The sequence below is a fragment of the Marmota monax genome, unplaced genomic scaffold (assembly GCF_021218885.2).
Source record: "Marmota monax isolate L192 unplaced genomic scaffold, Marmota_monax_Labrador192_F-V1.1 WCK01_AAM20220418_F8-fsc00145, whole genome shotgun sequence".
Classification (NCBI taxonomy): Eukaryota; Metazoa; Chordata; class Mammalia; order Rodentia; family Sciuridae; genus Marmota; species Marmota monax.
The window spans coordinates 790,509-805,160 of NW_026695201.1; the positions used below are offsets into that span (position 1 = coordinate 790,509).

Genomic DNA, 14,652 nt, shown 5'->3' on the forward strand with positions numbered 1-14,652 from the left:
AAGGTGCAGAGCAAGTGAAGCTGGAAGGCAAGATGGTGTTCAGAGGTTATTCAGAGTTGAGCAGGGAGGGCCTGTGTGATCCTGTGGGCCATGCCGTTGTTTTGCTCTCCTGACAAAGAGCCACTTCCCGGACCAGGCAAAAGGTTAGGGGGTGGTGACGAGGTGGAAATGTAGAGAGAGAGCCACTTAAGAGATGTAAGGTAGAGCCCAGCTGGCATGGGAGAGGGTCAGCAGCTAGCTACCCAGGCTCTGACTGAGTAAAGAAGGGATCCTCGTCCAGGTGACAAGGGCTCTGAGCCACTGTTGTTGTCAGATTCTTATTTTCAGTGTGAGGAATGGGTACTTGGCTTTCCAGGTTCACAGATGCACACTTTAATTTTATGTCTTTTCTTTGGAATAGAAGGAGGAGGAGTGAGCAGGAGGTAGAAGAGGCAGCCAGCAGAAGGAGAGGCCCGCAGGAGGGGTGAGAGGTGGAGGGGAATGTAGGGGAGCACCCATACAGTCAGGCATATTACTGTAAGTGGGCAATAGCATTATGTGTGAAAAAGATGTGTATCCATTAATTAAAATATTTTATTGCTAAAAACTGTTTAAGATCATCTGAGCTGTTGGGAAAATGGTGCTAATAGATTTCCTCCATGCAGGGTTGCCACACATCTTCAAATTCCACAAAATACAGCATTAAAGTGAAGTGCAATGAAATATGCTTGTATCCCCCCTCCCCCCGCCAAAAAAGAAAAAAGAAAGAAAAGAAAAGGAAACCCAAATAAGAAACAAAAATAAAACCTAAAGGGAGTCAGGAAATCAGAGAAGACGCTGGCTCAGAAGATACCAAGGGCCATCATAGGAAGAAAGAGAAGCTGGGAAACACTGAAATGGAGGAATCTTGGGATATGAACGCTCTAAAGAATGCCAGTCTAGTCAAACTCTCTCAATGTGCCACTGAGAAAATCACTTTCAATGTTTTACTTTATATAAATATAATCCTTACACTCGTAAACATTTTGGAAGACTGTAAAAGGGCAAAGCCAATTAAAATCACCCGTAGTTCTTTCCACCTGGAGACATCCACGGCTAAGCCCAAGCCTTTCCTCCTCCCTTTTTCTTTGCATTTTTAACACTGTCCGAGTTGTGACATATATACACCTTGACGTACTTTTAAAAACACTAAGAGAACAGTGTAAAGCATCCCAAGTTCTGTTTCAAACGGTTTAATGAGCGAAACAGATGCTAAGACCAGGTGATTGCGAAATCTAGCGTAGGAGCGCTGGGACTCCTCCCCCCATCAGGGTACTGGGAAGCTGGAATAGCCTAGAGCCAGAGGGACCTCCGGCCGAAGAGCAGAGCGCCGGCCGCCCGGAGTGAGTTTGTTGCCCAAAGCGGAGCGAGCTGACCTGCAGGTGGCGAGGCGTGCAGAGGAGCGCAGAGGGCTTTGCCCAAAGTTGCACAGGGAGCCCTCGAGGTTCCTACGCCCGGCGACATGGGATGCGCGTGGTTCCTGCTGTTGTGGGTGCTTTCCCAGCTTTCGGGAAATTATGAGGGTGAGTGGAACCAGGGCGAGGGGAAGCTCGCCCTAGAGCACAGAGAAAAGAGGTTGCACTGGGGTGAGGGAGACCCACGATGGGGGCAAAGGAGTGAGGCTTGGTCTCGGGATCCCGGGCTCAGGGAGCCAGCAGAGAACCTGCTCTGGCCTCGGAGACGTGGCGCTGCTCGGGGCTCGCAATCACCACTCGTGCGTCCCAGTCTCCTTTCCTGAGGCTGTTTCCCGGCCCCTCCCCCCGCTTCTCATTATGCTGTCTGCTCCGTAGGCCACTCGCTGTACGCTTCCAAGCTTCACTCATTCTCAGTCCCGCAAAAGAATTTCACCTTCCTCTGGCTCCAGACCTCGTCCTTTCCCAGCAACGCCTCCACACGCGCGGAGGGCGTGGCGTGGCTGGGGGAGCTGCAGACGCACAGCTGGAGCAACACCGCGGACACTATTCGTTTTGTGAAGCCCTGGGCTCGCGGCACGTTCAGCAGCCAACAATGGGACAAAATGCAGCACCTGTATCTGGGCTTCCGAAGCAGTTTCACAAAAGACATTCGGAAGTTCGCTCAAATGCTGCGATTCAAGTGTGAGTTGAGGGATGGGATCCTGGGCGGGCACTTGAGGCTTGAGAATGAGCATAGAAAGAAGACTCTGCTCCCACCAGATGAGATTCTTCTGTTTTTGAACCTCTTCAAATTTCCACTTCTGCCTGGAGATGCTCCTGTTTCTTCTGAAAGCAACACCTTGTTCCTGCCTACTCCTGACCACCAACTCTTATTTCCCTCCACTGTGGGTTCTCAATATAACTCTCAGAACAGTTTCTTCTCCTTTGTCCCGGTCTTTTAAACCCTTCTTTGATTTCTACACGTTTCTCTCCACAGATCCCATGGAGCTGCAGCTGTCTGTTGGCTGTGAGGTGCACCCTGGGAACATCTCAGAACACTTTCTCCATGTAGCATATCAAGGAGAACATATCCTGAGTTTCCAGGGAACTGCTTGGGAGCCTGTCCTACAGGCCCCCCAGTGGGTAGATTTGGTCATCAAAGACCTCAACCAGGACAAAGGGACAAGGAAAACAGTACAGTGGCTCCTCAATGACATCTGTCCAGAATATGTCAATGACGTCTTAGAGACAGGGAAGTCAGAACTGGAGAAACAAGGTCCACCTGTTGTCCTCTCCTCCTGTTACTCAGGCTTCTTCTAGGTTTTGCCATCCAAGGGTTTGCTTTCCTTTAAGCATCAGACAAAGAGCAAGACATAAAGGGGATGGATAAGGCATGAGGGTATTTGTTCATATCACCCAGTGTCACTGAGTACCTGCTGGGTTCCATGAGTTGAATTAAACCAAGTCTGTGGGTCAGAATTGATTCAGACCATGTTTGAGACATGCTGTGTGCTCCAGCTGAGCTCAGGGTGTTAGAGTAGGGAGGTGAGGCATTTATAGGGCACTGGGATCAGGGGAGGGGAAGGAGATGAGGGATGGGTCTCCTGGGCAAGGTGACACAAAGGGATCAAAGCTACTTGGAGACTTCACCTCCGGAAGTGGACCTTTGGGGAGCATGAACCTGGGAGGAGGCCTGGGACCTCTGATGCAGAGTTCTCACCTTATGGTTTCCTCATCCCTTATTGGATACAGTGAAGCCCGAGGCCTGGCTGTCCAGTGGCCCCAGTCCTGGGCCTGGCCGTCTGCTGCTGGTGTGCCATGTGTCTGGCTTCTACCCAAAGCCCGTGTGGGTGATGTGGATGCGAGGTGACCAGGAGCAGCAGGGCACTCAGAGAGGTGACATCCTGCCCAATGGTGATGAGACGTGGTATCTCCGAGCAACCCTGGATGTGGCAGCTGGGGAGGCAGCTGGCCTGGCCTGCAGGGTGAAGCACAGCAGCCTAGGAGGGCAGGACCTCGTCCTCTACTGGGGTGAGAAAGGGCTGGGGCTGTGTTGGAAATGGAGGCCGGTGGTTCTCAAGCATAGAGGGAGCGACTGTGAAGGATAAAATTGGCACACCAACTAGGAGGGCTAGAAGGATGGATTCCAGACACATAAAGAGGAAAATAGGACTGAGATCTGATGTATTAATACAAGATGAAATGGGATTGATAATCTTAGAGAATTGGAAGTTGTTGGCAATTAATGAATCCCTGGAAGCTGGGCATGACAGCACTCATCTGTATTCCCAGCTGCTGGGGAGGCTGATGCAGGAGAATTCCAAGTAGGTGGCCAGACTAGCCAAATTAGGGAGATCTTGTCTCAAAAAGTAAAGGCTAGGGATGCAGCTCAGTGGTTTGTCCCAGATTCTAGGATTCAACCAGCAGCACTGCATATAAAATGAAAACAGCATCTGGGAAGATTCATTTCCCAGCAGAATGGGGATCAGGGACTTATGAAAAGTAGGTTAACAAGGAGAGCTGTGGTTTACTGAGTGCTTCCTGGGTGGGGGCCTGTCCACTCTGTATCCAGTGCTTTACCTGAGCATCACCACTCTCCTTTGAAGCAGTTACTGTTATTCTATTTTACAAATGAGGAAATTGAGGCTGAGATAGGTTAACTACCCAGAGTCTCACAGAAGGTGGAAGAGCTGGATATCGATTCAGGTCTGCCTGGCTACACAGCTTCACCTGTACGCTACGTTATTATATAGTGAAATGAACTGTAGTGCAGGTGCCTAGACCCTGTGAAAAGGTGGGGAGTCTAAAATTCTGAGGAATAGAAGTTGATGCTCTAAATAGGGGGAGGGAAAAGGCAGCACCTGGCTCCTCACATGTGCTAGACCAGGGAACTTGATACATGGTCCTGTGTCCCCTGCAGGTGGGAGCCACACCTCTGTGGGCTTGGTCATCCTGGTGGTACTGGCTTGCTTGGTGCTGCTCTTTGTGCTCATTCTAGGCTTCTATTGGATCAGGAGACACCGGTGAGTCTCCCCTTCCATCTGTTCCTTCCCTCCTCCTCTCTCCTCCTCTCTCCTCCATCCCCTGTTCCTGTTTCCTGAATGGTGTCTCCCTTTCTCTTCCCTCACAGCTCCTATGAAGACATCTTGTGAGTCTTCTGGTCACTTCCATGTCTGGAGCCCAAGACCCCAAGTCCCCAGAACTGCAGTCTTTGCCTGCTTAGGAATGGAGGATGAATGGAGAGTTAACCTGGAGAAGTAACAAAGAAAAGGGTCATCCACATCCTTTTAACGTTTATCTAAAGAGTTCGAGTCCTTTCCCTTGTATGACAAGTTTTTAAGCCCAAGTCATTCTGTAGAAACAGGAGCCCCAACTCCTCTGATGACCTGCTGGCAATGAGCAGGTAAAGGCTAGGGTAGCAGTGCCCTTGTTGGCCATTGAGTGACAGGATCTGTCCTGAGATGGAAAAACGTGTTCTTTGTAAAGGTGGTAGCTGCAGTGGCCAGCTGTCAAGTACCAAGTCAATTTCTGGCCTGATTGCAGCCTATGTTTCTCATGAAAACTGGAAATCTAGAATTTTATGTGACAGGTGATTTAAAAAGTTAACTTGTCTTTGGACAAAATATTCTTTGTGATAAATAAGCATTGCAGACTGATCCTATCTCATGTGCACCCAGATCAAGTCTCCTTTCCTTCTTCAAGATCCGTTTTCAACACCCCTTCACCACAAAGACTTTTCTGAGCCATGAAGAACTAATGTATTTCTCCCCCGAGTACCCACATTATAAAATATTATGGAGTAAAATAAATTTAAAGTATAATTTGCATACAAGAAGACGCTCCTAGTTACAATTCAACGAATTATACCAATATCCACACCCATGTAACTCTTCTCCCGTCTTCCCAGAGCTCACAGAAACTTTTCATTTCCCCAAAGTCTGTCATGTCTCCTTGTTAATCCCAGCATTAGTCAACATTGATCTGTATTCTGCCTCTTTTTGTTTTATGAAAATTTTATATAAATGGAATGGAATGTTTCTGTTCTTCATTTGACACAATGTGTTTGAGACTCATTCATGTTCCATTCATCACAAGTTCCTTTCTTTTAGTTTTTGTGGAGCATTTCCTTACATGGGAATACATACTAACATTTATGGATTAAGCTAGTCACAAAAAATTGGTGATTTATAATCTGGGCTCTCAGGAATGAAGCTGCTGTGAACATTTATGCCCTTTTTGTGCATTCACTTTTACTTGAGTAAATCCCAAGGAGTGGAACTGCTAAACTCAATGGTATGTCTTTTTTTAATCTTTTGGTTATTTAGGAGTATATTATGGCCAGGTGCAGTGTTGCACGCTGTAATCCCAGATGCTCTGGAGGCTGAGACAGGAGGATCGTGAGTTCAAAGCCAGCCTCAGCAACAGCGAGGCACTAAGCAACTCAATGAGACCCTGTCTCCAAATAAAATACAAAATTGGGCTGGGTGTGTGACTCAGTAGTTGAGTGCCCCTGAGTTCAATCCCCAGTACCTTGCCTTGCTCAATAATACTACATTACGTAATTATCAAATGTTTGCTGGTTTTGCATGGGTGTTTTAGTTATTGGATTTGAGTTTAATTCCCAAAATAGATTTTGTGTGATTTCAATCTTTTAAAATCTACTGAGAGTTGTTTGATGTATGCAGTCTATCTGTGAAAATATTCCATGTGTATTTGAAAATAAAGTGTTCTGCTGTTGGGTGAACTGCCTTATAAATGTCCATTAGGTTGCTCTTCAAATCTTCTATATCATTACTGTTTTTCTGCTTACTTGCTCTATTACTTACTGAGATAGGAGAGTTGAAATCTACAACCATATTTGTGGATGTAAATGTTTTCCCTTTCATTTCTAACTTTTTGTTCTATTTGCTCCAGGTTTTTTGAAGTTCTATTATTATGTGCATATATAAGATTACATATAAATCTCCTGAATTCTACTCTGACATTAAAATAGTCACCCTTGTTTTCTCTTTTCAGGTTTTGCTAAGTATATCTTTTACCAGCGTCGACTCTGAACTTTAGTTTGATTTATTCATTTATTGATTGATTCTTTCTTTCTAGATATACATGAGAGTATAGTGTATTTTGACATATTATACATACATAGAATAAGTATAACTTTTTCCAATTAGGATCCCTTTATTGTGGTTGTACATGATGTGGAGTTACAAAGGTCATTTATTCATATATGAAGGTAGGAAAGTTATGTCCAATTCATTCTACTGCTGTCTTTGTTCTTAAAGTGTGTTTTACGTAGAGTGAAGATAGTTGGATTTTACTTTTTTATTTTACATGACAATCTATGACTTTTTAATGAGTGTTTTGACCATTTGCATGTAATGTACTATATGAATACACTATATTAATGCATGTAATGTACTATATATAATTTGATGTATTACGGCAATATAATTTAGGGTATGACTTTAGTCTACTATCTTGCCATTAGTTTCCTATAGGTCCCACTTTTCTTGTTCCTTTTTAGGACTTTACTGACAACCAAGAGTAGCTTCTTAGCTATGTTTCTATAAGTACATCAGTGCTCCAGCATTCACTATAATTTTTTTTTTGTATCATAAACTAGTTTTAAATAACATTATATCACATAATAGATATTTAAGAACTGTGCAGTAGTATAGTTCCATTTTTTCCCCTCTCAATCTTTGTGTATAAGTAACATACATTTTACTTTTATGTATGAAATTAATTTACAATAATTGGTCACTGTTTTTAAAAAATATATTTATTTATTCTAGTTTGTTATACATGACAGCAGAATGCATTTCACTTAATAGTACTCATGTAGAGCACAATTTTTCATGTCTCTGGTTGTACACAAAGTAGAGTCACACCATTCATGGCTTTATACATATACTTAGGGTAATGATGTCCACATTCCATCATCTTTCCTACTCCCATGCCCACTCCCTTCCCTTCCCTCCCATTTGACCTATCTAAAGTTCCTCCATTCCTTCCATGCTTCCTGCCATTATCGATCAGCATCCACATATCATTTCATCTAGCCTTTGGTTTTTTGGGATTGGCTTACTTCACTTAGCATAATATTCTCCTACTCCATCAATTTACCTGCATATGCCATGATTTTATTCTCTTTTAATGCTGAGTAATATTCCATTGTGTATATATACCACATTTTCTTTATCCATTCATCTATTGAAGGGCATCTAGGTTAATTCCACAGTTTAGCTATTGTGAATTGTGCTGCTATAAACATTGATGTGGCTGTATCATTGTATGATCCTTTGGGTAAAAACCAAGGAGTGGGATAGCTGGGTCAAATGGTGGCTTCATTCCAAATTTTTGAAGGATTCTTCATAGTGCTTTCCAGATTGGCTGCACCAATTTGCAGTCCCATCAGCAATGTAAAGCATTCCTTTTCCCCCACATCCTTGCCAACATTTATTGTTGTTTGTATTCTTAATAGTTTCCATTCTGACTGGAATGAAATGAAATCATAGAGTAGTTTTGATTTGTATTTCTCTAATTGCTAGAGATGCTGAACATTTTTTCATATATTTGTTGACTGTATATCATCTTCTGAGAAATGTCTGTTCATTTCCTTGGCCCATTTATTAATTGGATTACTTGTTTTTTTGGTGTTTTTTGAGTTCTGTATATATCCTAAAGATTAGTGTTCTATCTGATGTGTGTGTGATAAAAATTTGCTCCCATTACGTAGGCTCTCTTCACCTTACTGTTTCTTTTAATAAGAAGAAGCTTTTCAGTTTGAATCCATCACATTTATTGGTTCTTGATTTTATTTCTTGAGCTATAGGAGTCTTGTTGAAGTCAGGGCCTAATTCGACATGATGGAGATTTGGGCCTAATTTTTCTTCTAATGTAGGCACAGGGTGTCTTGTTTAATTCCTAGGTCCTTGATGCACTTTGAGTTGAATTTTGTAAAATTTCATTTTGCTGCATATGGATTTCCAGTTTTCCCAGCACCATTTGGTGAAGAAGCTATCTTTTCTCCAATATATGTTTTTGGCACCTTTGTCTAGTATGAGATAACTATTTTTATGGGTTTGTCTCTGTGTCCTCTATTCTGTGCCACTGGTCTACAAGTCTATTTTGGTGCCAATACCATGCTGTTTTTGTTACGATAGCTCTGTAGTATAGTTTAAGGTCTGATATAGTGATGCCACCTGCTTCACTCTTCCTGCTAGGGATTTCTTTGTCTGTTCTGGGTCTCTTATTTTTCCAGATGAATTTCATGATGAGTTTTATATTTCTATGATGGATGTTATTGGAATTTTGATTGGAATTGCTTTACATCTTTTGGTAGTATGGTCATTTTGACAATATGAATCTGCCTATTCAGGAACTAGGGAGATATTTCCATCTTCTAAGGTCTTCTTTAATTTCTTTTTAGTGTTTTGCAGTTTTCATGGTAGAGGTCTTTCACCTATTTCATTAAGTTGATTCCCCAGTATTTTATTTCTGTTGAGGCTATTATAAATGGGGTAGTTTTCCTCATTTATCTTTCAGAGGATTTGTCACTGATATACAGAAATGCCTTTGATTTATGGGTGTTGATTTTATATCCTGTTACTTTACTAAATTCATTTATTAGTTCTAGAAGTTTTCTGGTGGAATTTTTGGGATCCCCTAATTATAGAATTATGTTGTCAGCAAATAATGATAGTTTGAGTTCTTCTTTTTCTATTTGTGTCCCTTTATTTTCTCTCATCCATTGTTGGAAGCTGCTGTAGAAATACACACCCTTAAGTCCTGAGCAAGAGAACTGAACAATTATTGAGCCCAGCAATAACTTGGGCTTTGTCTCCACTAAGATAATGAGGCGGGGCTCCAGGAGTTGGCTTCACCTGGTGGGGTTGAGCTACTCACCTGTTCCTTTGTATTTCTACCCCTTTGCCCTTTTTGGGATAGAATATTCCACGGGAGCCTCTTCTTGTGTGTCCCCTATATAAGAATAAAGAATTCCAGTGGCTCTCTCTCTTTTTCTTTCCATGTGTCCCTAAGTTTGGAGAGCCATACAGGATTTTGAAAAGGTACTTCTGTGTGTTTTTATGGTTTCTTTGCTGTTTTCTTAAGTTATTGGAATAGTCAGATTTGTGAACCCAGCATTAGGTCACCAACTGGGACAGATGGCGATAAATGGAAGGCTCGCTGGGATGTTTTAAGGTAGTTGATAAAATGCATAGGTCAAAGTGTAGCCCTCCCTCATAAGCATGCTTTTTATGACTTATTGTGAAACTAATGTGGATTTTTTTGTGGTTTGAAATGTTTAGGATAAGATTTTTTAAATTTATGTACTGGAAACTAATATTGAGAGAATGAAGGGAGAGAGGAGAGATTGTTTTATTTGTGGGACATTAAAATTCCTGAAGTTCTCTACTTCTAAAAAAGTAAAGTATCTTTTAATTTTTTTTATTTGATTCTTGTTTTCTAGAATTCTTTAGACAATTTGAATTGGGTAAATAAATCTGCTGAGCCTCTCACTGCATCCTTACCAAAAAGTAAAATCGAGTGGACTGTAACTCAGCTGCTCTCACACAGATGCAGGGCTCTACCCTTTAGATAACCTGGCCTAGGTGTCAAACGCAGGCCTGCCAGCACCAGCATTGGAACTGCTTTTGAGTTGGGGGATTTTGGGGGGCACCCAGGAGCTGTGAGTGGAGAGAGCAGGGACAGAGGCACAGCTGTGGCAGTGCGAGTGGGACAGCTGGCCCACTTATGGATCCAGAGTTCTAGTGGGACATCCCCCGGAGCACCCAGGTGGCGCTGCCCCTGAGGGATTCCAAACAGGAACAGATCAGGCAAGATCCACACATCTGGGACAGTTTTGAGAACAACACGCAATGGCAGCACTGCTGACTGGACCCCACTTTGGACATCCATGTGGTCCCAGGACAATGGGCAAAACGCCTGCATGTGATACCCAGGGCGGGGCAAAGCAGACAAATCAGATGGACTGCGACCAATGGAAAGCTCTGGGAAGGCTTGACTTCCCAGGGCACAGCAATGCAGGTGCTTTCTCCCGGGATGATCCCAAGCTGGGGTGGTGGCAGCCATGCCCACCTTCTCCCCTGGTCTGTCTTTCTATTCTAGATTTTAATGATAAAACGATTTTCCTAAATAGGGAAATCTTCATATCATTATCTAGACAGATGATATAGAAGGTTAAAATAATTGAAAAACAGATTTATATATAATGGACTCACTATAAAAATTTGAACTGATTAATTCTAGGATATTTCAGGCTTTTCTCCCTGATTTTATTATGCTGATGTAAGCCAAGATTTTTGTCTACATTCTGACATGACAGAGCTTATTAAAATATCAATCTTCTTCCTCATAATTCTTGCTGTTTGAACAAGAACCAATTTTTAATGAATTAAATTCATACATCCTTGATCAAACAATAAATGTTTTAAAATGTTGACTCAAATTCCAATTTTGACACTTCTTCTTGGAGACTAAATTTGATTGATTCAAAGACATCAGTAATAATCACTGCTGATTCTGCATAGTACTTCTGTTTGTTGGATATTTGTGGGATTTAGGAGAACATTTTATTAGAACTGGAGCTCTTCAAATTAAAGTCATATGTTAGTTTTGATCAATAAAATTTTCAAACTTTGTGGGAAATTAGTTTGTATTGTTATAAATTCTCTAACTGGACCTCTAATCCATGAAACAGTAAGACTTGTATACTTCTCCCTACACTGGGAAGTAACTTTAATCATTTTTTTAAGAGACAATTAAGAGACATCTATTTAAAGGATAACATTCTGAGATATCGGGATATTTTGAGACCTGTCTCAAGAAAAGATTGACAGTTCTTTTTAAATTGTTCATTTACATGTAACATCAAAATGGATCACCTGGTCTCTATATTAGCTAATTACAATGATCAATAAAAGTATCTCATTTTCATATCTAGCCTATTACTATTAACAGAGAAAGCCTTAAAAATTATCTACTAGAAAGAAAGATCAACGGGGACCTCTCAAACTTAATATAGACCAGAACAAATTCAGGGAGATTTTTGAGAGATCCAAATTCATTTGTTGTAATATTTCAAAATATACGCCAGGTGGTCTAACCTTAGCCAGAGAGATATTATATATTACTTAGCTAAACTTTAAAATAGAAGGCCATCTTAAAAACAGTTTTAAAGGAGATTTATTTTAACTGTGTCCCAATAACAACATAGGGACAACCCTGCTGGTCTCTGGAACAGACAACTCCCCAAGACAGGAATCCAACAGATAAACAGGATGCCTAGCAAATGATTATGGTAGGCCTTTAGAAAAATTCTATTTTCATAGAGAGGCCCAAAAAAAGACAGTACAGCACCCTGGGTTTATAGGGGGCCATCCATTTTCAAATGTTTATCATCCAGTTAGCCCTAGACATTCCAAGGGTTAACTAGTCCTAACCAAGTTTGGATGTTACATCATAGTTGAATGGAACCAAATGAAAGAAAGAAAATGCAAACATATAGACAGAAAGAGATTAAAATGCTAATCTTGGGATTCCACCTCTTGGGTCCCCTTCTTCCTCCGGGAGAAGTCTTTTCTGCTGTCCTTTAATAAACTTCTAATTTCTACTCTGACCTTGCCTCGGCGTGCTTCTTTGGTGTTATTCTTCAACATTGGGGAAGCAAGAACTCGTCACCGGTCAACAGCGGTAACATATTGGAGGTCCCAGACCGAGATTCTACACCGAGGTAAGTGCACGCACCCCATGTCTGTTTGAGGTGCATCTTTCTCTCTCTTTCTTTCTGGAGGGTAAGGTGGGCACCCGACGGCTACTTAAACGCAATTAGTGCAGCCGCCACTCTTCAAGACTCGGGTGAGAGGTTTCCCGGCCTAGGCAGCTCTCAATCACCTGTTCAATACAGAGCAGGCATGTTGGGTTCTGCCAAAGCCGCTTCCAACTTTTCTGTCTGGGCCTGGAGAGCAATTGGCGTGAGTACACAGTGTCCCGAATCCCGATCTGCCTCGGATGCGTGGAGGTGGAGGAAGGAGTTTGGAACAACTGCGGAATTCCGGTCTGGGCTACACTCAGACGATTCCTAAGGTTCCTTTCTCTTGAGCCCCCTCCCGACAGCCCTCAGGGGTATCTAGGGTGATCGGTAGATGAATGGCACTGAGGGAAAGCCCCAATCACATTTGCCTCCGTATGGGCCATGCAACACTCCCAACCTCGCATCCATTCCTCCTGGATGCTCCCCTTCCTTCGCAGGTCAGAAATGTTAGCAATTCAGGTTGTAGGACTGAGAAAGGCATGAGATAATTAGTAAAATCTGCCCAGGTTCTCTAAGATGCATAGGTAAATTTCACTAGTCTGTTTTACCGCCCCAATGTTTAAAATGTGTTGTGTTCCTTAAGCTGCTAGAGAGGCATTTTTAGAATCAACTCCTCTGGTAATCTGCTACCTTACAACCAGTAGATATCCCTTAACACTTAGGCGGCTCCTTTAGTCTACAGAGCAAAGGCAACAAAGAGCGCATGTTTCTCTTTTGCAATGGGTTTTTAGTGGCCGGGAGGATGCAGTAATGCCCTTAAGTCTGAATCCTCCCAGGGTCTCTGGCACAGGGCAAACTGAGACCCTAGCACTTTGCTAAAGGGGACCAGAAACCCCTTGGCAAAGCAAGGTGAGAGACGGGTTTTCTGGACCGTTTAGGAAGCTCAAACTTAGGGAGACGTCCCTAATGAGAACAGTTTTCTCTGGCGCGGCGTGGGCGCCTGAGTCCTGTTTTCTTATCACTCAGGTGGGAGCTTCTCTCTCTCCAATATGCCAGGTGCACCACTAGCCTGCATATTGAAAAATTGGGATAAATTTGAACCTCAGACGCTCAAGAAAAAGTGCCTCATTTTCTTGGCCTGGCCTCAATACAAACTCTGATGGAGAAACCTGGCCACCAGAGGGAAATATCAATTTTAATACATTTTTACAGTTTGATAAAATTTACAAAAAGGAAATGGTGTGAGGTGCTGTATGTTCAGATTTTCTTTGCTCTAAGGGAAAATCCTAAATTATGCCAACAGTGTAAAGTAGACTTAGCTATGATATCTGCCATGAAGAGAAAAAATCTTGGACTCACTGAGGAAAAAGAATCAAGAGAAAAATTTGGGCCAATCAAAGTACATACCCCCTTCCCCCTTCAAGACCTAAGGCAGATAAAAACTGACTCTACTGGAAAGTTAGGAGATATGCCAGATTGCCTGGGATTGGATCTATCCAAAGGAGCTAATCCTGTAAGTAAAAGGGAAACTGAGGATTCCCAGCAGCTGCCAGAGCCATTTTCGCTTTGGGGAATTTCCTCATCCTTCCCTGCACTGTAAGGATTGCTCCATCTCTGTCCACTTAAAAAGAAGGGACACTGAATGCAGTAAAGTCAGTCACACTGAGACCCTTGATTTTACACCTATAGTTGCCCCTCTGTGAAAACATCTGGTCCACTCATGGGGAAATCTATGGTGCCACTGATAGGAGTCATAATTAAATGGAAGTTAAAAACCTGGAGAGATTTTTCTCTTATCTGGTCTCTCTATTTTAAAGGTTATTATAGATTGTTTCTTGGGGATGATCTTGGCTGAATGTGTATCTAAAAGATGATTTTTTTTATTGTAACAATCTGGTACCTAAATGAGTTTGAAGCATTGCATAATCTTGCAGTTAAAAGTTGGGGTTAGGTAATTGTTTAGTTTGTGATTTCAGATAATTCATGCCAGAGAACTTAAATACTTAGGATAAAATATAAAATAAAATAATTCTACTTCCAAGTTGGCAAGTAACTCCCAATCATTTAGTTTTATTTTGAACTGGGTAGCCTGAGAAGATTTCACTAGGTGTACCAGTGCATTAACTTGGGCAAGGATAGTAAATTATGATATGGTATCTGTTCCCCTCAGTGTGTAAGATTTAGGAAAAAAATGTTGAATTGGAACGTTGGTCTGGCTTATTGAAATAACATTGAATAGCAACAGTCTTAAATTTTTAAAGCTTAATTTTGGATATACATGGTAGTGTGTGGTTCTCTTTTAAGATTTTTTCAGGTGATTTAATGTAACTTAATACTACTTTAGAAACTTCAGAACAAAGGAAGTGACTTAATGATCCTAAAGAAATTTCTTCTGATGGTAGAGATCCTATTTTCAGTTTTGTGTGAGCAAGTTTTTCTAGTGTAGGAAAATGTAAAAGTATG

At 42.0% G+C, this 14,652-nt stretch overlaps 1 protein-coding gene across 1 annotated transcript; it reads left to right on the forward strand.

Moving 5' to 3' along the window:
• The first annotated feature begins 499 nt into the window (after window positions 1-499).
• LOC124082579 (antigen-presenting glycoprotein CD1d) lies at window positions 500-6,156 on the forward strand. The gene is made up of 6 exons (XM_046429032.2): window positions 500-1,541; window positions 1,809-2,114; window positions 2,410-2,688; window positions 3,165-3,443; window positions 4,333-4,435; window positions 4,543-6,156. Exons 1-6 carry the CDS (start codon window positions 1,481-1,483, stop codon window positions 4,562-4,564), a joined length of 1,050 nt encoding a protein of 349 aa, XP_046284988.1. The 5' UTR covers window positions 500-1,480; the 3' UTR covers window positions 4,565-6,156.
• The last annotated feature ends 8,496 nt before the right edge of the window (window positions 6,157-14,652 follow it).

What these genes read in the sequence shown, in the direction of transcription:
- LOC124082579 (XM_046429032.2), top strand. Translation starts at nt 1,481, where the DNA reads ATGGGATGCGCGTGGTTCCTGCTGTTGTGGGTGCTTTCCCAGCTTTCG. An exon ending in GGACCTCGTCCTCTACTGGG is followed by an intron (nt 3,444 to 4,332) that starts GTGAGAAAGGGC and finishes TGTCCCCTGCAG; the next exon opens with GTGGGAGCCACACCTCTGTG. An exon ending in TATTGGATCAGGAGACACCG is followed by an intron (nt 4,436 to 4,542) that starts GTGAGTCTCCCC and finishes CTTCCCTCACAG; the next exon opens with CTCCTATGAAGACATCTTGT.